The following is a 26,092-nucleotide window of genomic DNA, read 5'->3' on the forward strand; positions in this document are numbered from 1 at the left end:
GCCTAAAACATGGCAGAATTATTTAAGTCCAGCTGAGTAAATTACTAAATTATTATTATTATTATTATTATTATTATTATTATTATTAATTCAGTTGTATTAATTAATAATAACAACTATATATATATATATATATATATATATATATATATATATATATATAATTTGTATTTATTTATTTACTTAAAAACATCAAGAACCCAGGGAAACAGAACTTAACAATAAATTAATCTAAACAATACCTATGCAAACATAATAATAATAATAATAATAATAATAATAATAATAATAATAATAATAATAATAATAATAATAATACATTATTATTACTATTATTAAATGATTCATCACTAATGGAACTAATGGAACTTTTATTTAAAATAAATATTGCAACTTCCGTAGGTTGTGTCCGAGGTTTTCAATTATGCACAGCCTGACACACGTCAAATAACATTTATTAGTTCCGCTTAATAAGCGACAACTTAGCTGCAGTAACAAATGTTTGTGGACAGTGTATATATATATATATATATATATATATATATATGTTTTTGTTAATTTGCGTATTACAAGTTATGCGCTGAAAAATATAAAGAATGATATCTGTACCAGTTTAAGCAACACATTTTGAGGAGAGTATGAAAAAGAGTAATTTACATTGTAAAAATAAAACAAGATAAATAAATCAAACAAAAACTTATAGCTAAATAGCTTTCTACGACTTGTGCTTTTTGTCGCCACATATAGTCATATTTACGTGAGAGATGCATTTAACAGAGTATGCCTGTTTTAATGGTGAACAGGGGGGCTTGTTGTTGGTCGGAGAAGAAAGGCGGCGGACCAGGGAGCCGGTGGAAGTTTTGCAGTGCGGACGTGTCCAAACCGAGGCTGCCGATCGCAGTGTAGCGCTGCTTGAGTGCTGACAGCTGGGCATCATTGACACACAGAGACAGAGACACAGACACACAGACACGATGTCAACGAATGAAGAGCTGAAGATACGAATCCGGGAACTGGAAAACGAGTTGATCAAATGTAAACAGAGGAGAGGCACCGAGGAAGATGGCAGTAACAACCAGATGCCCCACAGACCCAAGATTGATAAAATGAGCGCAGAGGTGGTGGACTCCAATCCATACAGGTGACCGATGTGCGGTGTGCCGTGTGTTTTTCACTAGCTACATTTAACTGTATCACGTCCTTCATCAGCTGTTACACCTGGTACAGAGCTGTACAAGTGACATCCTCCCAGATGCATCTTGTGTACAAGTGTTCAATCCCTGATGCATATCAAAATGAAGCTGTTGTTGTATATAGTCTAATTTAACCACATTAAAACGCACTTTATCTAGAAAAACAGTAGGGTGTTGTCAATGTATAGTTAGCTTGGATCTAGCGTTAGTAATATCCAGTAATTGTAAGGTGTGAGACATCGGATAGTCCTGACAGGGTGGGAGGATCTTGTCAGTGTAACAGGAGAGACCTTTTATTGGGAATGAAGTGGCCATGCTCTTTTTTAAACCCTAATCCGACATCCAAACATCCTGTTAGGACGATTTTGTTTTGTCCATCGTTTTGCTCATTGATTGTTAACGCACTCTGTGTCTTGCAGTCGTCTCATGGCGCTGAAACGGATGGGGATTGTGCAAGATTACGAGGTACCTGCTGTCTATGTATTATGTGCCTTTATATTGGAATTCAATAAACAATGGTGTTCATTCATTATAAGCCATTCAACGTGTGTTTTTTCAATGCCTTAAACACAGAAAATCCGCACACACACAGTGGCTGTGGTGGGAGTCGGGGGAGTGGGCAGTGTGACTGCAGAGATGCTGACCAGATGTGGCATTGGTAAGGTAATGCAGCCTTTTCTATTTCTTTCCTTCCTTAATTCACTGTTTTTACACACTTTATACACCCAACTGAAGGCAAACACTAATCAAATGACTGTTGACATTACTGCCGAACTTTATTCGACTTAATATCCCTTTGTTAAGATGAAGCAACCTGATTTATTTGTGAAACACCTTCTGCTGTATGATTATTAACCCAAAACTGTACTGCTTGTGAGAAGTAAAGAAAATAAAGAACAATCAATCAACAGGTCATATAACTCACACGCAGATTGCAGTCAAAACTAAATCCCAGTCAATCTTGTTTTTAAGTCCATTCCCACTCATGCGCTACTCCAGTTTGTGATTTGCCTCAGTGTGAAGGCATGGCCATGGGTAGAAAGTGGGTCGACCTGGGTAGAACAAGACCCCCAGTGTACTTTCTTCAGTGGCCGTAGATTCAACCTGCTTAGTGAAACTGTAGTGGGAAAGCATGTACCCATCCCACTGGATTGTGAAAGGGGCTTCATAACACTAACAGTTCATGTTAGACGCTACACATGGTGTGTGTGCTGGTCAGCATGTTCACTGTCGTTGTGTTTCCAGCTCTGACTAGAACCAGCATGTGTTATGATGTTGAGACTGTTTAACTCTGCTTTAATCACCTGACTGCTCTGCTTCCAAGAGACACTCTGCTGAGTCTGGCCTCTGCCGTCTCTTCTCTTTGCAGCTGATCCTGTTTGATTATGACAAGGTGGAACTGGCCAACATGAACAGGCTGTTCTTCCAGCCTCATCAAGCAGGGTTGAGCAAAGTTGAAGCAGCAGAGCACACTCTGAGGTACACTGCCTGTGATAGCCCACACTGCCCGGACTTGCCCGGCATTGGTCTAAAATAATCACTTTGTAAAGAAGAAGTGATGTTTAATTGTGATTCCTAAACACCTCCTAAGCAAATATAGAGAGCATGGGGAATAAATGAAAGAATCACTTCTCTCACAGCTTCTTTTAATTGAATAAGTCATCTGCTTAATGGTTCACTGGCATAGATTCTTAGTCTTTACCAGTTGGTGATTAGAGGTGACCTGCAGACCCAACTGGACTCGTGCTGGAGGCCACTCTCCAAGCTGTAGAAATATGAGAGAGATGCTGATTACTGATGCTGCTCTATATGTCTGGCTGGAAGGGGCAGTTCCTGATCACTGTCTTTGAATCGGTTAACAGGAACATTAACCCTGATGTGAAGTTTGAGACCCATAACTACAACATCACCACAATGGACAATTTTACACACTTCATGGAGCGGATAAGGTGGGTAGACTGGTTGAAATCAACCATGGCTTCTGATTCTGTAGAAAAGCCAGATTAATCTGATAGCCTTTTGATTCACCTGAAGTGCTAAAACACACACACCTATAACTCAAAATAGCATTTGACCTGATTTTCCACCTCAGATTCTGCTCTGCACTGTCTGTGTGTGTGCTGGCACTTTAATTTTTGGTGGACGATTTTAATTAGATAAATTTTTTATGCATTAAATCTACAATATTTCTGTCTGTCTGTTGTAGTCATGGGGGCCTGGAGGAAGGGAAGGCAGTGGACCTGGTATTGAGCTGTGTGGACAACTTTGAAGCCCGCATGGCAATCAACACAGTAAGTGATCAGTAATGAGGAACTTCCTCAAACCCCGATGTCTACGGTTGATTTTGAATGCATTATTTGTGCCGACTGTCTGTGTTATTTCCAGGCTTGCAATGAACTCAGTCAGGTATGGATGGAGTCTGGGGTGAGTGAGAATGCCGTGTCGGGGCACATTCAGCTCATCATCCCTGGAGAAACCGCCTGCTTTGAGGTAAGTAATCAAGGAGCTGGTTCGCTGACCTGCAGTTCGTCTTGTTCTTGAATAGTATTTTTGGCCAACCCTTTTATTCTGTTAACCATCCCAATTGGAAGCTGTGAATGCCAGAAGTACAGTACAGTACAGTACAGGTGAAGCGACCAGCTGGGATAAGATCTGAAATAAGCAGTTCATATAGTAAAATGGTACCATATGTGTAATGTTTTGATCAGGAACACAAACGCAATGGAATGAAATAGAGAATACACCCACCAGTGGTTATTTAGCTATTTTCACTACTTTGCTGTTTGATGTCACAGTGAATGTTCTTGGGCACCTCAATGATAATGAGTGAAATTATTTTCAGCTCATAATCAAGTTCATTGGAAAAAGGCTTTGCTATCTTTCCAGTGATAGGGCCATGACAACTAGAGCTGTCGACTCATTTACATGGATGTAGAAAGGAAGTTGCATCCATCCATAAAAGCAGCTCATCCAAAGTCTAGAATAGGTTGTACCTGAGCCTGTTCTCCCAGATAACCGGCAGTGGCTTTATTTGCAGTGTGCGCCTCCTCTGGTGGTCGCGGCCAACATCGATGAGAAAACCCTGAAGAGAGACGGGGTCTGTGCCGCCAGCCTGCCTACCACCATGGGAGTGGTGGCGGGAATCCTTGTGCAGAATGTGCTGAAGTGAGGAGAATTCTCGCGCATTCGGCACACACTCAATATACATTTGGTACATTATTTAAGGCAGAGAGTTTGATGTTTTGGGTACTTTACATTCCACTGAACAGATTTTTTATCTATTTAATGAAAAGTCTAAAAGACTGGAATCACAAACAAGGTGTGTTTGTAATAATGTAAAGCTAAAGTACATTACAGTGGGAAATGTTAGCTAATGTTTATGTTTGACTGGTTTTCCCCTAACAAGTATATTGCTTGGTTTTGCAGGTATCTGCTAGGCTTCGGCACAGTCAGTCACTATTTGGGATACAATGCCATGCAGGATTACTTCCCCACAATGGCAATGAAAGCAAACCCCCAATGCACAGACTCCCATTGCAGAACACAGCAAGAGGAATTCAAAGTAAGGAAATTGCACCATTTATGTTGCATTTTGGACAAGGGTGTCTGCCAATAAATAAATATTATTATTATTATTATTATTATTATTATTATTATTATTATTATTAATAATAATAATTTTGGTTTTGTGTGTTTGTCCTCCCAATATATGAATATATATTTTCATGTTTATAAACAAGATTTTAAAAGCATAATCAGTTTTGTTAAAGGCAGACTTTGTATAGAAATTCTCATTCAAATATTCAAATAAAAAATTGAAAAATTAAGTGGAATGACAGAACTGAAACTTTTAATTTGAATTATGTACTTTTTTTTGACAATTTCCTGTTATCTTTGGACACATGCCAGCCTTTACTAAATTCCTTTGTAATTCCCAAAATGTTGTACTCAGTTGTAAAACTTCTTACCTATGTTCAAACAGAGAAAAAAATCAACAACATATCCTTCCCCTCCATACATTGACTAATGTGGTTGAGCCCACATAATCGTTCTGCCTTGTGTTCCCGCAGAAGAGAGAGGCAGTGCGACCCAGACAGGAAGAGGTGGAGGAAGCCGAGGAAGTGATTCACGAGGACAATGAGTGGGGTAAGGAAGCAGTCTTGCCAAGTACTCCAACTCGCACTGCTCCACCTGCAACTTCTGAGCTGTGACTGACGAGCCAGGTGGTTACAATCTCGCTAACAGAATGAACAGCACGGTGAATGAATGAACAGCACCGAAATGTCCTTTTTGTGTCCCAGGCATAGAGCTTGTGTCGGAGGTCACGGAGAAGGAGCTGGAGGCAGCCTCGGGCCCGGTGCCGGACTTACCCGAAGGGATCACGGTGGCTTACACCATTCCACAACAGGTCCGTCAGCAGTCAGGATTCAATTTCTTATTCTTTTGACATCATTTCCTTTAGGTGTTGGCCAGCTGCTTACAGGATTCGATTTTTCTTTAGTGCAAAATGTATTCAAGTTGACTAGTGAAATATGTTCTGTTTACATTTACAGTTGCACACCTTTCTGTTGCCTTTCTGAATAAAAAGGTGTGCAAACTTGACTCTGGAATGAAGGTTTAAATGGTGGATTTCTATTCCACAGCAATGCAGGGTAACATTTTCTAAATATACTAAAAAGAGTAAAGTGTTTTTAAAGTAGGAATTTATTCACAATTGTATAGCTAATGCATACCATAGCCATGGGGGCAGTAAGGCTATAAATTAAAGAAGTATTGTGTCTTAAAATGAATCCATAACCTGGTCAGAAAAGCACACCTGGAAACCGATACCTCATCTAAGCAATATGACAATTTTGTAGTTACTCAATACGCTTGAGTACCGCTGTTGGTGAAACTAAAACCATTTTTTATTAAAAGTTTGAAGTGTCGAAACGCACTAAAAGGTCAGTGTTAATGAGCAGGTGGGTTCGGGGTGCTGTTTTACAGGAGGAGGCAGCAGCAGGAGAGACAGTGCCAGAGAGTGACCAGAGCCTGGAGGAGCTCATGGCCCAGATGAGCCAGATGTAAGCTGGCGAACTTCTCACTGACTGAAAACTGGACTGGAAACGTTCTTGCGATTCCATATATTTAGCACTGTTTGGGTAGACTGGAGAAGACCTGAGCTTATGAATGGGCCTAAATATTCTAGTTTTTGGGGGGAAATGTCAAATGAAGTCGAGAGCTTCCTTCCAATTAAGATCACTTTTTACAGATTGGTAGCCTCATTAAAGTTTGCACGTGGAAAAAAAAAACCACACGTGATGTAAAAGAACCCCTGGGTGTGTTGAGTAGGAAGCATCTCATTACTGCTCTGAGATTTTGCCCAGTTCAAAAACGTTGAAAATGAAGTTACTAGATACCTAGATACCAATTAAAACCCCCACTTGGCTCAATTAAGCAATTACTGAACTAAGGGCAAAAGGCACTGCGGCCCTCTAGGACTGGGGTCGCCCTCCCCGCTGATTTCCACACTATTTTGGAAACTGAGGGGAAATATAACAATGAACGAGATGCATTATTAGTATAAAATCAGGCTGGGAAAGCTGCTGTATCATGTTCATGTCTTAGTATTACGTCACCGGTGACCCAGCTATGGAATGAATTATGCAAAGCAAGCATTCGGATCGGACGATTGCACATTTTCCTGCTTTTGACGATGTTTACGTGTTTGCTGAGATTCCACACTGCGTAGCACATGCTTGCATTTGATCTAACATCAGAGAGGTTCTCGTGGCCTTTGTCAGTCTACTAACTGGTATGTGGAAGTGTGCTGCTTGTCTCGCCAATAAAGCCCTTGTATTTATTATTAAAAGTATGCACCCAGATATATTTGTAATATTCTTTAACCGAAATTAACAATAATAAGCAACACATCATATAACTACTGTATTTAAGCAAGACTTGACCACTTCAGTGATGAGACTGGAGGCGAGGCAACCATTAGGCTGAGGTCTTAAGCCATAGACCAGAAATGTATTCTCTCCTACCACAGTCTGTCACCCTGTAGGAGTTTTTGTTTTTCTCTCCTCAAGGTCTAATGGTTGAATGACATTGTACTTTTTCTTGCATTAAATAACACAAGCGTGTGTTTGTGTCAGTGTGGCAACTTTGTGAAGGGTGCTATGCCAAATAAAAACTGATTGATGAGACATACATATCACTAACGAAATGTGAGTATGGCCAATACTTTTTGTTGCCACCTCTTCCATAACAAAACTGCAGTGATCTCACCATGCAGCCTGGCTTTGCCACTCTATCTAAAGTCCTTGGGAATCGGAATATCTGGGCTGTTTTTGCAGACATGAGTCAAAGCTGGTGGAGCTCATGTATGCACCTTGGCATGGTTTGTGATTTGTTCTAAAGGACCTGCTGTTTCTCTCTTCAGTGGAGGTCTAATTTGGGCAGGGGAGAGCTGTACAAGCTATCAATGGTCAGTTTCAATTCATTGTATGAACACTCTGTAAATCAATTTCATCCCAAATAGATTTAATAAAATTAAAATCAAGAACCCATGGAATTGCCTTCATTTTGTAACCTGGATCGCTGTGCAATCCTAATCATATCACACAGGTGCTTCTGTGATGCTTTTCTCACAAGTCCGACCAGTAAATAATGACACAACTCAGTCTGTGTATTTGATTTCGATTTTTAATAACAAAAGACTATAAAAGAATGTGCGACTTTTCTGGAGTGTTTGAATATAATATTAATTAAAAAAATCAGATCCTCTTATTAACATAAATGCAGTCGACTGTTCTCCCATTACTGATCTTCCACTTGCAATACCGTTGTTTGTGCACCGGATGTAACGGATGTATAATTATGAGGGCAGGTCTGTTTAAATGGGGAAAAGTGTTACTGTAAAGACTGGGACCACGGAGCATGAATTCCCAAAAACACCACAACCCACTCTCACCCTTGTCTAGATAAGTGCCCCCAGCACTCTTTTCATACACAACAGATATGCAACAAGCGGGCCATAAAAGCTGTGATCTATATTGAAATGTCCTTTCAGAGTCGGCCCCTGGCCTCAATCCAGTCCCCCAACAATCCCGAGTTCCTTACAGCAGATTGTATGGCTATCCAACTGAAAAAATCTGCCTGCTTGCTTTATGGCCAGTGTAGTTTTGGCAAAATGTGTTCCGGGGTGGCAGAATTGATAAATATGCCAATGCATCTATCTTAAAAAGCAAAAAAACAACAACCTATAACTCTACCTGGCAGACTAAGAAAGTCAGGCTGTCTTATTTGGCCCGGGACTGGCCTGGCCTGGCCGCTCCAGGCAGACTCTTTGGCGTATTCGCAGCTGTTCAGCCTTGCACCAGAGCAAGATCCTCCACAAAAAGCTACGATCGACGAACAAGGAAGTGCGAAGACTTCTGCGCTCCCAATAAGGCAGCCATGGGAGCTTTAGCACTTGAAGCCGAGCCGTACAGACCCACCCTGACCACAGTGTGGCAGTGGAGGTCACCTGTGCCCCAGGTCCAGGTGAGGGCTGGGCAGCGTGTTCTTCAGGCTGAAGGTGTCCCCACTAGACGAATGTCTGGACGGTGCCTTCCCACACACCAGCGAGGGCTCTGTCTCCCGGATCTCCATGGCTCTCTTGTACAGCTCCGCTGCCTTTTCAAAATCCCCCTCCTCGTAGCTGGGGAGAGAGGGGTGAAGACGGGGCTATTACAGATCGAATGTGTTGCATCTGCTGTTGTGCCTCCTGGAATCTAACTGATAGACAATAAGTGCTAGAAACCCATTACTCATTCCAAACTTTCAAAACGTGACCAGTTACATGTAAACATGCTTTTGAGGATGCATTACTTTTTAAAATGACTGCACTGAATAAACTAGGCACTTACAAAAATAAAACATTTATATGGGTCATTCTCCCAAACCATGTACCACTGAGGGTGTATTTACACTGTAATTACTTGTTATATATAATTACAGTGGTAGTTACCAAGTAAATACACAGTAATTAGGGACACTAAATGAAAAGTGTTACCCTAACATAGTAAAAACATTGCAACCATGCACAATTACAGTGTAAACAACCATAATTACACTGGTAGTTACCAAGTAATTACAGTGTAACTACACAGTAATTAGGGACACTAAATGTAAAGTGTTACTGGCTTGGAATTGTCTGCCTTACTTATTCATTATAAGCAGAATTTAGACTGATATTATAACATATTAATTGATAACAAAATTAAATGTTTAGATATTTACTATTTTTCCCACGTCAAGTTCGAAACAGTATCATTAAGCACACTGTTATCAGATACATATAACCACACAAATAAAGGGTTGGGTTTTGTAAAAATGTGGATGAGAATGCGTGCAGTGTTATGCAATAATAAAAAAAAAGTGTTTCTGGGAGCGCGGTGTCCCCAAATCATGTTAGATCGTGACATGAAAGGGACGTATTTTCTTGCACTGGGTATCCAATAAGAGCATATATTCTGTGTTTATAAATAACCTACTGTTGGTGGGAAAATGATTGCTAAATTTAGACGGGTTACTATGTGTAAGGAGTGGAAAGCAATTTTGTCTCTACATGAACCTGAACACAGACCTCAGACTCACTGTAGTCAGTTAACAACTTCACTGGTCACGGTTTCACTGTGACACCTTGTTGTGTAAGTCTACTGCACCAAAACATCAGAAAGAAATGACAAACAACCCAAACAGGTAGCCAGATTATATGTTATATGAAACACATACCAAAACATGGCCGCAGTGCACCTCCAAGAACACAAGATAATATATCAGACAACCAAGAACACAACATAATATTTGTTTATATTTTTGTACACCTGTTTGGTGTCTTTATTCCAATCAAAGCCCTACGGGGGTATGTTTTTTCATACAGATGTCTTTAGACGAGGCATTTAATAATTAAAAAAAACACAAGAATATAATAGATAATTACATTTGTTACCCTTGTAAACCCATATACTCGTGTAACACTAGTGGTAAATGTTTCACAACACTGTGAAAAGGAGAGGAAAGGCGAGTGGAGGTCCGTCTCTCACTACAAACCTCAGCACAGCCAGGTTCTTCAGCGTCTCCCCCACCCGAGGGTGAGAGCGGCCCAGACTGTCCTCGTAGACCTTCAGCGCCCGCTCATACATGGGCAGTGCTTTTCCGTGCTGCTTCTGACATTCACAGAGGCGCAGAGAAAAAACAAAAACAAAAGACTGTACGTCAGCAGTCAATTCAAAATTGAAACTCATCCTTCCAGAAGCAGAAACACGCTGGACTGTGGGTTCACTGTAACCCACCTGCAATAGTGTGTGCCTAAGACTGCAATATCAATACAGCAATGATGTTTATTCTCAGCAGCTGCCGTTTACATTGCCCGTTGGACACAGTAAAGTGGGTGGCGATAAACCTCAGGTCCTCAAGCGTTTTACTGATGTACACAGTACTGCTGCTGAGCATTGTATGCTCGCCGTTACTCGGTGGCTTCCACAAGTACCGCTCAGTTTATGCAAAGTAAGCGTTTGCTCTCTCTGACCATCGTAGGATCTTTACGATTTAGAAACAGGAAGGTACCAGTGAGGGTTTCCATGCTATGGGTTTTGTGTACAAACACAGGCACGGGTCAAGGGTCAGCAGCGGACAGGAAAAGAAAGAGAGAAAGATGGGTAATTTAGCAGCTCACCAGCTGGCAGTATAAAACAGCCAGGTTGACCAAAGCAGTTGCCACACTGGGGTGTTTCGGTCCGAAAGACTTCTCCCTGATCTCCACAGCCAGCTCATACAGAGGCACCGCCTTCTCCAGCCTTCCCTGCAACAGGAGAGTAAATTCATATAAATAAGAGATACAAAAACCCACAATACCACACAGAGTAGTGAAAACAACTGATGATCTCTGACCACATGCTAAACTGATGAGGAAACAGGTAAATCAAAGTGAGGGAGAAGAAGTGCTTTGAAATGGGCCTCACCCTCCTCTTGTACAGCATGGCCAGGTGCTTGACGGTGTAGGCCAGGGACGGGTGGTCTGGCGACAGCGCTCTCCTGCGGATGTCCAGCGCACTCTCGTACAGCTCCTCCGCCAGCTCGTACTCCCTGCGCTCGGAGTGCAGGGCCGCCAGGTTGTTGAGGGACTGGGCGCAGTCGGGGTGCTCGGGCCCCAGCACGCGCTGCCTCATCTCCAGGGAGCGTGTGAGGAACACTTTGGCCGCTCTGCCGCAACAACACAAATGGCAGGGTGTGGCACAGAAAACCGCGGGCCCAGCGTTAAACCAGCATTATTGCCGACAGCACAGGAAAATTTAATAATATACCACACTGCCTGGGAGAGGCTGCTCACACCACCGTGCAGAGGACAGTTTAAGTTCTTTGACCTGCCCGCCAGTCGCCAAATATAAACGTACTCCCTATTGCAGTTTAATTTAAAGTCACTCTGTACACATCGTAAATCAAACCGCACACGATAGACTACAAGTTTTCAATACAAGACTGCCAGGCACTCACTCGAGGTTGTTCTGCAGGTAGTAGAGCACGCCCAGCTCGTTCAGGGTCTTGGCGTTGTCAGCGGAGTCACTGCCCAGCGTGAGCTCTTCCAACTGCAGAGCCCGGCGCCGCAGAAATGTGAATCCATACTGCAGAGCACAGGACAGAGAGTGAGACAAAGACAGATAGATGAGAGAGAGAGAGAGAGAGAGAGAGAGAGAGAGAGAGAGAGAGGCTCCTGTTCACACACCGTCCAGAGTAGCATCCTTCAAATCCAGTCCCTGAGAGCCATATTCTTATACAGTGACACATAAATACAACACACTCTCACACACACAGACAAACACACACACAGACACAAACACATTCTCTCACACACACAGACACATGGCCCTGTACTATCTTGGTTGTTGCAAATCCAAGCCAAATTAAATAATTTCAACAGGGAGAGTAGCTTTGAATTGATTGCTAAAACGTATAGATTTTAAACTAGAAGCATCTTTAGAGATTTCTAATTTTTATTATTATTAGGTGGTAGATACCCATTGTATCTGTTCTGATTATTTTTGTATGTATTTATTATAATTTCTCTGCCAGCACTTTGAAAGCCTATAAAAACCATACAGGTGCTCCAACAATTTTGAAATTGGCAGATTGTACAGCTGCCATATTGTGTTGAACAGGCACTTCTGCAATTCTAAAAAAATCCCAGAAAACACTTGTGCTACACATGCCACACTACTGCTGTGTATTTAGATTTGTTCAAATGCAGTGGGTTGATCACGTGATTTGCCGCTGTATTGAGGCCCTCGATAAAACGATTTCTCAAGAATCGAAAGGCCCAGTGTGCTGAAACTTTGTATTTGTGACACTGCTATGGTGCTCTTTCAAAATTGTTCATGGCAAGATGCTGCACTGAAATACATGGCTGCCGAAGGCCTGCACTTGACAATTCCACTGGTCGCATGGTATGGCGGCCATATTCTGATGTGTTGAATTTCCAGTACATTTCCAGTAAGGCCCACTGTGCTGAAATGTTGCAAACATGGCACTGGTATGGTCCTTTCTCGGGTTGGTTCAAGTTAAGCTGCTGCTCAGTTAAAAAACAAGGCTACTATGACCAATCACATATTAGCGTGGTGTTGCGTATCTACGTTGCTCTACATCTCAGTGGAATGATATGTTAGATTTATCAAACGTTATATACACACTAATATTAATAGCAACTACAGATAAGAGCTGAATCCACTTTTATAGCTTTCATGGTTTGATCACATGATTAGGTATCTATAACACAATTTCTTTCTGCATGCTGCTACTGGCTTCTCTGCATGCCTTTGTTAGATTTAAATTAAACTTCACAAGAATTAGACAATATGAAGTCATAACACTAAATTTCAACTTCTTGCGATATACATTTATCATGGATTCCACATTCTGTTTGTACTGTTTGTCTGTCATATAATCCTATATACACCTGGGGGCGCCAAACGACAAACTAATAATATATTCCTCACTGCTATGGCTGCTGTCATATGTATTACCCAAAGTCTCAAGACATTCTTTCCACCTTCTATTTGTGTACCAAATGGTGTAACACTTTACTTTTGGATGCAGCAAACTGATATGTATTACTTTATGTATTTCCTATAGTACAAAATTATTTTGTGTGATATTAAGCCACACACATCATGCAACACACAATGCCATGCACATCTGGCACCACCCAATCGGTACACCTTGCTCTACTTTGCCATACTTGCTAGACCACCATTGGTTGCTGCTAGCAACTATATTTATTATTATTATTATTATCATCATCATCATTATTATTAGCATTATTCTCACCATGTTTCCTTTTTGGCGTGCAGTCTTTTGCCTGATCTTTAAGGACCTCTTCCTTAGCTTTTCTGCTTGTTCGTATCTGTGGAGTCACAACACATTGCAGCTGTCAAACCACTGGCCAACCATGGCACAAAATACTGTAGAGATTTCCTTTAAGCAAACCGTGGTCAGAATGGATGCACTCTGTGCCCCCATAAAAAAAAAAAGCCAAAGAATCTTTACTGAGGTTATGAGTCGATGCAGTAAATGATCAATCTGTGCACCACACGTCAACCAAAAACCGATACTTTGGTTAACCACTAAGTTAGTAATCTTATTAGTACACCACAAGTCCTAAATAAAGATTACAAAAACACAGGGTGTCAGTTAAGTGTTTGGATGCAGTAATACATTTCAGTGCTGTATGTGTTTCACAGACCTATAAAAGTAATAGGAGGAAAAGATAAATTAGATTATATTTTGCAAATGTATTTCACCTACAATGAAAAGAAAAGGTTGCTGCAGAAAATGTCCAAATCACTTCCTAAATCAGTGATGTTCACTCCTGGTCCGGGCAAGCCACAGTACTACAGCTTCAAATCTACTACAAATCAATTAAATTCTAGTTTAGTGTAGTGCCCTTTATAACTGATTGTCACAGAGTGCTTCACATATTTCAAAGAAGCAAAACGTAGGACTATAAATATAAGCAAGCAGTAACAACACTAACAAAAGAAAACCTTCAGGCACAATGAAGAGCTCTGCCTGCCCACTCTGCATCAGTCATACTTATTTTGTTTCTGGTAAAGCATGGCCAGGGAGTCCAGTTCCCGCGCCACCCGGGGGTGCTCGGGGCCGTAGGCATTCTCGCTGATCTCCAGGGCCTGCTTGTACAGCTGCTCCGCATTGCCGAACTTCTTCCACTGCACGTACACACCGGCCAGCTGGTGCAGGGACTGGGCCACGCTGGGGTGGTCGGGATCCAGCGCCGTCTCCCGGATCTCCAGGGATCGCTGCAGGGGAGCCACAGCCTGCACCACAGCACAGCGGGGGGAGGAGAAAGACTCGGTCAGGCCTGGCCCACAGGCAGCTCACAGCGCTCCCACAGCCATGAACCTGCTTCTCTGGCTGCTCGTCACAGAGAAACCGCCATCCAATCTCATGCTGAGGTGATCCATCTGTCAAGCTGGAGGCACGCACCTGACTAAGCTATTGGTCTAATTGGTCTCAATAGGACCATGTTTTGAAGGGACTCATCTCATATACAGAAGAACACGGCAAACGCCAACCCAACATGCTCCAGTTTGCCATTTACTTGGAGGAAACTTAACCAAGAGGAAACTTTAAATTTTTAATAGAAATTAAATGTATAGCCCTGTAGAGTGTTTGCCCATTGAGCTTCTGGGTGTATGTGTGTTCAAAAGAATGGTGGAAACCTCAGAATTATCCTTTAACACGCAGCCTTCATAAAATGGGAAGTGAACATTTTACAGAGAATGAAAAAACAGAAAAGAGGAAAAGCGGTATAAGAATCAGAAAAAGAAAAAAGGAATGAAAAGAAGAAAGAAAGAAAGAAGTACTAATAATGTGAGGAAGCAGTAGGATCCTGTTTTCCTAGTTGAAATCTGAAATATGCAGTTTTTGGTCGATGAAAAGAATACCCAGACAATACAATAGTCTCTCTTGAACCCCCCACGGCCCTGTTCTGACCACATGTGCTACGGGGGAAACTTGGGCGGTCTTTAGCGTACCGAGTAAGGGAACAGGGCAGCTGAAAGGATGTGCTGGACATTCTGCAGTGGAGTCAGGACTGAAGGCAGGATCACGTAAAGACCAATTTAAAATCAAACGGGAAAAGCGTATCCCCAGCGCCCGGTTCAGGAGTGTCAGTTACGGGAGGGTCTCTGAGGCATCTCTGAGGTCTGAAAAGGGGAGCAGAGTACAGGTACCTGGCTGAGTAGGCCCAGGTCCTTGAGGAACCTCCCTAGCGTCTCGTACAGGCTGGCCAGGCGGGTCATGCTGTCCTGGCTCTCGCAGCTCTTCCCGTACTCCTTCAGGGAGGCGAAGTACTCACTCGCCATGGAGCTCTTGTCCTTGCCCACATACTGCCAGTAGGCCAGCAGCTCTGAGAAATGTCCCCTACACCAAAGCCCAAAGGGAAACAAAGGCACACAATCAGCACGGAAATGAAAGCGTGAATTCAATCCCACAAGGCCAGTAAGTTTTTGCTTACTATTTTGGCACATGTAAATAGCAAAGGCCTTGGACAAGTATCGAATGCTCACTGTACAAACTGCAACTGAACCAATGAGCATGCTGAACCGTTTTCCCTACTATCTGAATTAAACGCCCATTGCTTTTCAATGCTTTGGTCAGTTATCCACGGAAAAATCGCTCGGACAGAAGACCCTTAAACCGCATCCTATTGAACCAGTTATTGCTCATCCAAAGGAGAGAGGACGCGGCGCATTCTCAGATCCCAAACAAAACGGATTATCTGATGCAGATCTGTCTATGTTGATTTATGGAGGTGAAAGGTGAACTTAATAATTTATTTCATAAATAATAGTTCAACAATAGTTCACTGATAAATTAAGCAAGTGTGGTATATTTTAGTGAGTGTGTTTTTGTTTGTTTGTCTGCAACCAGAGTTCTGAGGGTACTGATTGTGATTAAATAAAGAGTGACTGCTTCTGCTTGCCTCTCCAAACTCATCAAACACCCTCCAATTCACTGTAGCAAGTGGCCCTCAGTTGTACACTAACACAGTGGCACAGACTGATTGCCTCACTTCCTGAACAGTTCTGCGGTGTGGCCTGTCTGCAGCCAGACATGCAGTGGTGGAGGAAGCAGGGGTGTTGCTAGACACCACGCAGAGTGGAGCCCACAATGATGAAAGGTGCCCGTGTACCTTTTGTAAAGATTCTGGGAGACGAAGAGGTTCAGCAGACTCTTGTGCAGCTTGGCCTTCTCTTCCTGTTGCTCGAGCAGCCACGGCAGCTCATCCGCCACCCTCCAGGTCACTCTGTCCTGACTGCAAATGGACAGCGGGCTTGTTTTCATTAATGGGGTAAAAGCAGGACAACCAGAGCAAAACTATGACTAGGGTGGCCAGAGAAAGGCAGATATGCTACCCTTCTCTTGCAGAACGGACCCATGTAGGTACTGTACTACTCCACAGTGTCGAGATGACTTATAAACTTGATGGTTGCATGCTCTGGTTTCTGTGCTCGTTTGTGTTGTGCTCACTCGCAGTTGTTTGCAGGGTCTTTGTATAGAAGAGTAATACCTACAGTTCATGAACTCACATCTGTTCAAAAACATCAAGAAAGACACCTCTTTACCAACCTAAGCTGCTGGCTGAAGTAGTGGATGAGTTTCTCTCGGTGCACAGATGAACCAAGCTCACCATCGATGTACTCAAGCCTCACTGCCTCCCAGGCCTTCGGATTTAAAGGGAAAATATTATGACCAGGACACGGCACCATCCTGCTCTGAAGGCACTGTAGCCAGTGTTTCCCAATCCCTGTCCTCAGGAAACACCAGCTGCTTCTTTTGGTTCCACCCTTTGCACATTCACAGCGACTGTTAACAGAAGGACTAATTCCCACCTGGAGATGCCGAAACTTGACCAGCCCACAACCGAAGGTCACGGCACACAGGTCCTGCAGTCGGTGCAGGAGAGCAGCCAGCACCGGCCAGTCCAGGCCAGGAAGGAGCTGCAGCAGCTCGGACTCACTCACCCCATTGTGGCTCACACACACCAGACACACCACCTGGGCAGACAGAAAAAAAGGATAAATATGAGCTCTATGTTTTACGTAGATCACAAATATAGATCTTTGTAGCTGATATGAATGTGTCCCTGTCAGACAACCCAAATTCTACATGAATGGTTATAGTTCTTGTTTACTGACCACCTTTTATTGGGATAAATTAAGTGAGCAACACAGATGAAAACACATCCTCTGTACTTGTTCAGACCTTAGAACCAGCAATAAGCACTGTACAGCCATCATAAGAATGACAGAGAAAGAAAGTAAGAAAGAAAAACATGGAAACATACTAGGCACCAGTCCACTGACACAGCTTTCACTGCAAGGTGTTCAATTATATAAATGAAGCAGAACAAGGCCTATCTAAAGGCATGCTTTTTTTTGTAAATCTACATTCATCTAAAGATTTAAACCATAAACAAAAACAAGCCAACAAGCAAACAGGTGCCCACAGAGAAGTTGAAAAGCATGGGTAAGGGCAGCTCACCTCTCTCAGGATGTGCTGGTCGGTCTCTGTGCTTAGGGAGTCGTGCAGCAGTCTCAGCCCCAGCCTGTACAAAGACACCGTGTCCAGGCACCCGCAACACTGCTCCAGGGCCCTATCCGTACTCCATGCTGCTCTGACCATGGCAAGAAGGACAGAGACACACACACACACACGCACACACAGAGACAGTCAGACACACACAGACAGACACACAGTCAAAACTAAGGCCAACTACAAAAATGTTCGTCTGGTATTAAAATGGAGAAAGTGAAATGCAGAACTGTCATTTAATCTTTTTATTAGGGGGTATTTTTGTTAGACGTCAGCTGATGTGTGACATGATATTATTCTTGAATTTCCAAACGAAATTCAGGATGTCAAAGCCAAGCAAAGTGGGCATTCAACGGTCCCTGGGGATCTCACAGTGTCGTGATATACACTGCTTAATGATCCTTCAAGATGATTGATGCACATTGTTTACATTGTTCTCTCTAAACTACTCCAGATGTGGCATTGCTCAAAGACTTGCAAAACCAGGACGTAGGCCCTGGGGTAGCCAGAGCAGACTGGAAAATATAATCCAAGATTTAGAACCTTATATTTAGAAATACCAATCAGTACACACAGGCTACAAAATGGATTGCATTAGATCTTAGACCTCTAAAAGTATTTTACAAAATCTGTCGAACACTGAAATTTGGTCAGTTGCCCGAATTTATAACATTGTTTACAGTATACCAAACTATGTGAGGTTTATTATACTCAACCCCACTCAGAGGTATAGCTCAGAGTAAAGTGTCTATGAGCTCACTTACTTGGCTATCATCTTGGCCAGTAAAGTGACGTACAAGGCATTGCATGTTGAGGCAGAGCGACAGTGTCTTTCGAGCTTCTTTTCCTGTGAAAAAATCAAATCAAAATCAAAATCAAGGCAATATTGAATACTCCATTACCATTGAAAACAATGCTTTAGTTTCTGCTGTTGTCTTTTTTTGCCTATTTCTTAGTACTCAGGACCTCCTTTACGTTCAGGTTCTTGATCCAAATGCACCCCACACACTAAGTGAGCAGTTATTGAGTGGTTTGCGATATTAAATGTTTCCTGGTGTTCAGATCTGAAGAAGCTGCAGGCTGTGAGAACTGTGCCACAGGCAGGCTCTCAGATCTGACCTCAGTTTGGAGACTTGCGGCAATGGGCAGATGTGTCTGGAATGTAAGCAGGCCCAGGTAAAAAGGCCTACTGGAGTGTTTTAAAAAGTGCAATTCTTACTTGTGTCCGCATATGATAAAATGATAACCTACAGAATTGCTCACACAGTCATAGAGGTGAAAAATACATGTAAAAATACATAAACATTCAGGATACATTAGATAAACCTCCTCTTGGCTAGACTCCTGACCCAGCCTACCTCTAAAACAGACCAGATGCCAATGAGAGAATAACATTTCTGTAACATCTCCCTTTAATCTGCTTGTCAATTTAGTCTACAAATATTTTTGCTTAAGTTTTCAAACTGTTTTCAAAGCTGCAAGTCCACGAGCGAGTCATGAGCACGCAGTGAGTATTGTGCGTGCACAGACAGAACTGCACATGTGTAAACGGTATTAAGGAGCGCAGAGAGGAGCTGTGGGTGTAAAATAAAAAACGCAAGTCTAGAAAATTCTGTTTTACACGCACAAGTATTTTTGTGCTCTCGAACGTTGACAGTGAATTCACTCCATACATCAAAACATGCTCGAGCACACACACTCACACATCATGATGTAGTGGTGAAACAGTAGCGAGCCACCAAGCATGTACGCCCAACTGAAATGTATTTTTGTAACTAACAAAGTAAATATGAAATTAATTATATTTATTCTTATGTTTTAAATAGGCACAATATACACCATTTAAGAATGACTGGGTTTTTATTTTATTTTAAACCCATTAAATTTTAAATTACCTTTTCCTCCCCAATCCTTTTCCTACATTTTGCACCTAAATGATTAAAAACACACTCTCAACATGGTCCCTGATGTCAGCCATGCAAAAAATGATGCATTGTGGGATTTGAAGTTCTCGTCTGCGGATTGCACCTCAAACCAAAGGCAAGTATCTCCAAACACCTACAAATCCCAGGGTTCCATTACATTTAAAGCGCCAGGACTTTTTTCACTCTTTAGTAACTCTGCACTCACAGGTGAAATCGGCAGCAATATGCTATTGAATCGTTCACTGCACCCCGGCTTCAGAACCTAAAACCGAAGACAATCAAATTAGCGTTTCGGTTTTCAATCAGTAGGAGCAACGATCTGGACAGAGTTAACTCTTTCTGGAGCGGATATTATTGTTAGGGACAATTCCACGTTCCCTTGACATTGGTAGGGACATGTCCCTACCGTCCCTACCTAAATCTACACCACTGATTAAGGTAATGGGGAAGAGAAGTGATACCCGGGTTCATTCTTCAGTTAACAGAGAGACAGCGTCCGAAGCACCACAAAGGAGACGGTTAATGTGAACCAACCTGCTCCTTGGTAAGTTTGATGCCGACACTCTGGCACTCTGCGGCGATCACAGCCTTCACATCCCTGGGGTACAGAGGGTCAAGGTGGAGTGTGGGCCACAGCCTGCGATGGCAAACAAGACTTGCGTGACTGCCGCAGCACGGCCACCCCATGTATTCCTACACATCCAGCACACAGGACAGGGGCTCCCAGAAAATAGAGAATACGGTGTGTAGATATGGTCTCCAGGGAGAGGTATTGAGTCCTACTCCTGCAGAAGCCCAAAGTGGCCTTGATAGGTCAGCCTTGCACTGTGATTTTATAAATGCTTGGAGCCATTTCATCCAGATCAGTTAGGCTGGTGTTTTGAGCAATTCACTGATTCAGAGACAAACTTATCAGTATCCTTCAGTCTTTAAGGACTTGATTCCCCTTCACAATTGACGAGCTTAACATATCCACACCTAAACTGTGTTCACAATTTTGTACATTTAAGGTGACCTGAAAAATTAACTGGATTGGAAATCTCTAGGGTAAGGGTTGTACAACAATAGTACAGGGGTGAAAGAGGTGCAAGATGGACAGACGCACAGCAGGTTTCACTGAGAATGTGTTAAGGTGTGCCACGATACGCACCTCCAAGCCTGTGGGCAGGTCTCCACGTTGACAGACACGATCACCCTCACGTTGACAGGCAATGGATCGATCAGCCACTTCATGTGTCTTTCCACTTGCTGGAAGAAAGCAGGGAAACCATTACCGTGTCTACATAGCCACTAAAATGCCTCTTGTATCCGGAGTGCTGCATTTTCACACAATCTATTCCTATTCCGCCTTGTAATCCGCATAGAATACGAAACTGATTATTCCGACTCTAAATTCTGGGAATATCAAGGGTGGGATATTACACTAGGAATACTCTGGAGTACTGAGCCATGTAAACTGGACATTCCCAAAATGAGGCTGAACCCACACCATCACATGCATAAAAAGACTCCTTGTGACATAAAGCATGTTTATCAGCTTGTCGCCTTGTTGCACATTAAGACATTAATGTGCAATAACACATCACATTACATTCACAAAATACATAAATAAATCATGTCTATTGTTAAATATTAGGCTACAAGAACATCAGCAATCAACACAATTACAGGTGAAATTTAAACACTTTCACTGCTCTGGTGTGTGCAGTGGGAAGTGCGCTGTGCCAACTGCCATAAAGAGAATATCCGGAACAAATAGCCAAGACAATATATTCAATACGTTTTTTAATTAGATTTTATTTAGTCAAAAGCCTATGTCACAGGCTCAGAAACATAAATCATCTATCCTCAGTGTTGTGCAGCTCTTGACCTCACAGTTTCAAGCTTTTACAAATTCAACCCACAATGTCTCACTCGACAGGTTTGACAACTAAATTGAGCACAATAAAAAAACAAAAAAGAATATTGTTTTAAAAAGGCAGTCATCTTGGGAGTCTCGCACACTATGCAGCTACAGGCAAAATCATTCACACCCTTCATCTGAAACTGTTATTTGGGTGAGTCATTTCATTAAAAAAAATCATCCCATTAAATTGAACTGACCGTATTGATCAAGGAAACCAGTGTAGCGGCAGCCCACAGTGACCCCCCCACTGCCCCCGCTGATCTTATTCCAAGTTTAATCAAGTGGAACCTGTAGTAATAATCCCTAAAAACATGATACTTAAGAACAGTTTACCAGAGAAACAGGTACTCAGAGACACGAATTGCCACATAACTGAGCCGTGAATGTAGGGTGTGAATAATTCACAAAGGAACGCAGCTCAGAACAAACAAGTAAAACAAATAATGTTGAGCACATCTCTGTGATCTGTTCTCGGGATGCAAGAAGAAACTATTTTATTTTACTTGAAAATGTTTTGTTTCCTTTGATCAACAAATGCATCCTCACAGAGTTCACACATACGCACTGGTTCCCTGTGGTTTTGAAACCCGACTCACTGCTCCTTCACTCCATACCTGTATCCGATCAATGGAGTCTATGATGATGATGATGTTGCCCTGGTGGCGCGCAGACAGCCTCTCCAGCCAGCGGGGAAATTCCTCTAGGATCTTACAGGGATCCATCGACAAGCCAGATATCGACCAGAAGTGCTGCAGGAGCTGTGACGTGAAACACAGGCCCGAACAACCACGCACATCAGCACTGAGAGTCACAGTCACAGTCCACTGTGATAGGCTAACTTTGTACCTAGTTTTTAAAAGTTCCCTTGCAGGGAAATGTCACTCAAAAGCAAATTATTGACCTTTGACCCCCAGTTGATACTGTAGAATTAAATTGCAGAATGTATAATCAGAAGAAAGTTTAATTTTGCTTTACACACCTAATCCCTGTCCATAGAGAGGACTGACAGTGTCTACTGTGAGGGGAATTTCACCAAGACCCCTGAGAGCTGGTCACTGTGCTTTACAGACAGTATAGAGTTAAATTCCAATATACAAGCAGACCGCATTACTCATCAGCTCCAAAACAGAAACCGTCCATTGTCTCATAAAAACATAAAACCACAGCAGCATCTGTAAAGTTGACTTCTGTCCTAGATACCAAATGACTTCTTGATATAATAACATCCTCAGGATGATGAAAAGCTGAAGTTATTTATCATTTTTTCTGTTATAATCGGCTTTGTCTGCATGTTCCTTATATGGTAGTATTTCCCAAGCTTTGTGAATCTTTGTGTATCAATGCCTGTCAAACGACTGCAACTCACTACCCCCAGCCTTGATTGCTCACCCTCCCCTACTCCCAGGCATTTGATGATTTGTTTTCTTTGATCCTGCAACTTCTTTTGAAGCAGATTGAATAACAGGTACATCACAGTCTTAAAATATGGACAATTAATTCAATTCAATTCAGCAGGGCTGCTTTTAAATCATGTTTCCAAAGGGTGGGATTTCCTTCTGCAGCATTTACCACCTGGATAAAGCCAGCCACCAGGGTCCGTGTAACGCTCATCGAGTCAATTTTGAGAAAGTTCCAAAAAAATGAAAAGGGTGAGAAGCAGGCTGGACCATAATGCTGGGGCAGGATGCTGACGTACACCGAATATAAGTGTATGTGTTACAGCCACAAATGCTTTATACCTTAAATTACCATTTACGTACACACAAACCACAAGAAACACACATTTAATAACAGACTTCTGCAGCTAGCCAAAGAATATGTATGGAAAAATGTGAAGCTGCTGCTGCTTAAATGTATTTTAAAACTATGTGTAACTTAGCTGTGAATCCAATAACCGTGTGTCCTTTTAGGACTTTGTGGTTTTGTAAAGTTTAGGAAAAAAACCAAGGTGCTGTTTAGTGAGAATGAAATGCGTGACGAGGAGATTCCTGTGAGACCAGCTCAGATATGCACTGATGTCGTAGGTCTCCCTAGTCCAGTGTGCTGTGATTCACTTGCTGTGATTGAAAACTCAATTTCCTTTCAGTTATCATTTTCAATTACGTTTGCTCATAATTTTAGGCACATTACATATTAGGCTCCGCAGCTGCCGTTTTCAGACCTTTTTTTACATTATACAAAATGTTTGTATTTTAGCATCCTACCCATTTATTTTTTTCATTATTTTGTCTTAGTTTCGTGGTAGACCATATATCAAATATAGGCAACATAATATAACTGTTAATATTAAGTAAGTTTGAATGTCTAGATGTCTAGATGTTTATATAATGTCTGGATATATCTATGATTTCCTTGAATAGTTTGCCATTTCATTAAGTATATTGTTTTTAACATGGGAGTCAAATGAATGGGTCACACTATCTCCAGCAGTTCTGTGTAAGCAGTAGATTTTACTTCCTCCTCTGTTAAAAAATACAGGCCTGGCTGATAATGAGGAACCAATCAGAAAATAAATGAAAATTGGGGGTACACTTGTCGTGTTGTATAAGACATTCTTGTGACTCAATAAGGAGAAAATATGATCACCATGATTCCAATTATTCAATTTTATTGAACTTTCAGAACATTCAATTGATAAGCGTTACATGGACCCCCCAGCTCTGAGATATGTGTCAAAGTGACTACAAAGTGCTACAGGGTACACAAGCACCTCCTCACATGCCTTTACAGCACACTGGACTCACACTGGTCTCAATCAATTCAGTGGCCGAGTAACAGAGCAATACTTCTATGCCCAAACCAGGCAAAGCGAAAGGATTGTGAATAAGAGCCGGACACGAAATGTACAATGACGTTAGCTCCTACCTTCACTGTCAGCCGTTTAATCAGCAGCACAGGCTCCGAGCTGGTAGACAAGGGCCTTCCCACGAAATGATAAAGGATCAAAGTGTTTGGCGAGTTCTTCTGTTGAAGTTCAATCCTGTGATAACAAAAGAATAGTATTATTATAATTATTGTTATTTAGCATTTGCTTAACTTACATAGTTAAACACTAACACGCCATGTTCTGAACACACACAATATTGCAAGATTAATAAACACAACTATAAAAAATGTACGCGTCACAGTGAGCACAATGGAGAAATGAATTGTATTATGTTTTTTTGGTGGGTGGGGGAGATCAAGTAAGATTTGCCTTCCTTTATACAATGAGAAAAAACTAACAAAAAAGCTCCATTGAGCATAGACTCACCATTTGGATAAGAGGAGAGATTTGCCTGATCCAGGTCCTCCTGACACCAGGAGCGGTGGGATGGGTGGGGGTGCTGCCACCATGTCATTCAGTCTCTCCATGTACTGTGGAGAAAACACGGGGTCAGAACCACAGGGCGTCGGCTCCTGTCCTCCCTGCCGGGAACACCGAGATTACTGCCAGGAAGCCCCGGCCACCACCCCTTACTTAGAGACAGTACGTTAGAGAAGCTTTTTGTGAACGGCGAGAATGAAATCAAACGAGTTGTTGGAAAGTATTAGGTCCTGTCCAGATGACAGACTATTGAAAAATGTTACAGTGCTGTTGAATGCATGCTACTAAGAGACCTCCCAATGAACACACCACGAGCAATAAGGGCAGTTTGGCAACAGATCCTTACAGTATAGAGCGCACAGTGATTTAAGGATTGGTGGTTTGGGTTTTTTTCCAGCAGGAAGAGTGGCACATCGTTTGAGAGAGGAGTAATATAATAATAAAGTGAATACTCTCCTGTTTGTGCACATGGGTGTTAGTGATAATGTCCTGATAATGACACCAGACCAGCCAGCGCACGGCGGGATACCTTCTGAAATCCCAGCTGGCAGGCCGAGCCGGAGGCCTGCTGGAAAGCCTCGATTTGCTCCTGCTCGTCGTGCATGTCCCACAGGATGTCCCCCGAGTCTTCCTGCCCTTGTTCGTGTTGCGTGTCCCACAGGACATCCCCTGAGTCCTCCTGCTCCTGGTCCTCCGCCGTCCCAGCCTCCCGGCCCTCACAACCCAGTAGCTCCTACGAAACAAAGGGGATATACACTCACCTAAAGGATTATTAGGAACACCATACTAATACTGTGTTTGACCCCCTTTCGCCTTCAGAACTGCCTTAATTCTATGTGGCATTGATTCAACAAGGTGCTGAAAGCATTCTTTAGAAATGTTGGCCCATATTGATAGGATAGCATCTTGCAGTTGATGGAGATTTGTGGGATGCACATCCAGGGCACGAAGCTCCCGTTCCACCACATCCCAAAGATGCTCTATTGGGTTGAGATCTGGTGACTGTGGGGGCCAGTTTAGTACAGTGAACTCATTGTCATGTTCAAGAAACCAATTTGAAATGATTCGACCTTTGTGACATGGTGCCTTATCCTGCTGGAAGTAGCCATCAGAGGATGGGTAC

The 26,092-nt window shown here is 42.4% G+C and overlaps 2 protein-coding genes across 2 annotated transcripts in view; one reads left to right on the forward strand and one right to left on the reverse strand.

The window, feature by feature from the left end:
- nphp3 (nephronophthisis 3) overlaps positions 1 to 26,092 on the reverse strand; it is a 130,282-nt gene that overhangs the window by 91,567 nt on the left and 12,623 nt on the right. The window contains 20 exon segments of the mRNA XM_066724414.1: positions 6,982 to 7,005; positions 8,737 to 8,877; positions 10,272 to 10,387; positions 10,897 to 11,022; positions 11,183 to 11,423; positions 11,715 to 11,842; positions 13,542 to 13,617; positions 14,307 to 14,548; positions 15,467 to 15,656; positions 16,429 to 16,551; positions 16,866 to 16,960; positions 17,129 to 17,293; positions 17,781 to 17,913; positions 18,596 to 18,678; positions 20,291 to 20,393; positions 20,907 to 21,004; positions 22,277 to 22,420; positions 24,528 to 24,642; positions 24,916 to 25,019; positions 25,499 to 25,702. Coding sequence (XP_066580511.1) covers positions 6,982 to 7,005; positions 8,737 to 8,877; positions 10,272 to 10,387; positions 10,897 to 11,022; positions 11,183 to 11,423; positions 11,715 to 11,842; positions 13,542 to 13,617; positions 14,307 to 14,548; positions 15,467 to 15,656; positions 16,429 to 16,551; positions 16,866 to 16,960; positions 17,129 to 17,293; positions 17,781 to 17,913; positions 18,596 to 18,678; positions 20,291 to 20,393; positions 20,907 to 21,004; positions 22,277 to 22,420; positions 24,528 to 24,642; positions 24,916 to 25,019; positions 25,499 to 25,702 — 2,651 coding nt within the window.
- uba5 (ubiquitin-like modifier activating enzyme 5) lies at positions 830 to 7,318 on the forward strand. The gene is made up of 12 exons (XM_066724297.1): positions 830 to 1,141; positions 1,613 to 1,658; positions 1,767 to 1,856; positions 2,563 to 2,672; positions 3,056 to 3,142; positions 3,400 to 3,484; positions 3,579 to 3,683; positions 4,231 to 4,358; positions 4,620 to 4,755; positions 5,264 to 5,339; positions 5,495 to 5,601; positions 6,180 to 7,318. Exons 1-12 carry the CDS (start codon positions 975 to 977, stop codon positions 6,258 to 6,260), a joined length of 1,218 nt encoding a protein of 405 aa, XP_066580394.1. The 5' UTR covers positions 830 to 974; the 3' UTR covers positions 6,261 to 7,318.

The sequence above is a fragment of the Amia ocellicauda genome, chromosome 2, assembly GCF_036373705.1.
Source record: "Amia ocellicauda isolate fAmiCal2 chromosome 2, fAmiCal2.hap1, whole genome shotgun sequence".
Lineage (NCBI taxonomy): Eukaryota > Metazoa > Chordata > Actinopteri > Amiiformes > Amiidae > Amia > Amia ocellicauda.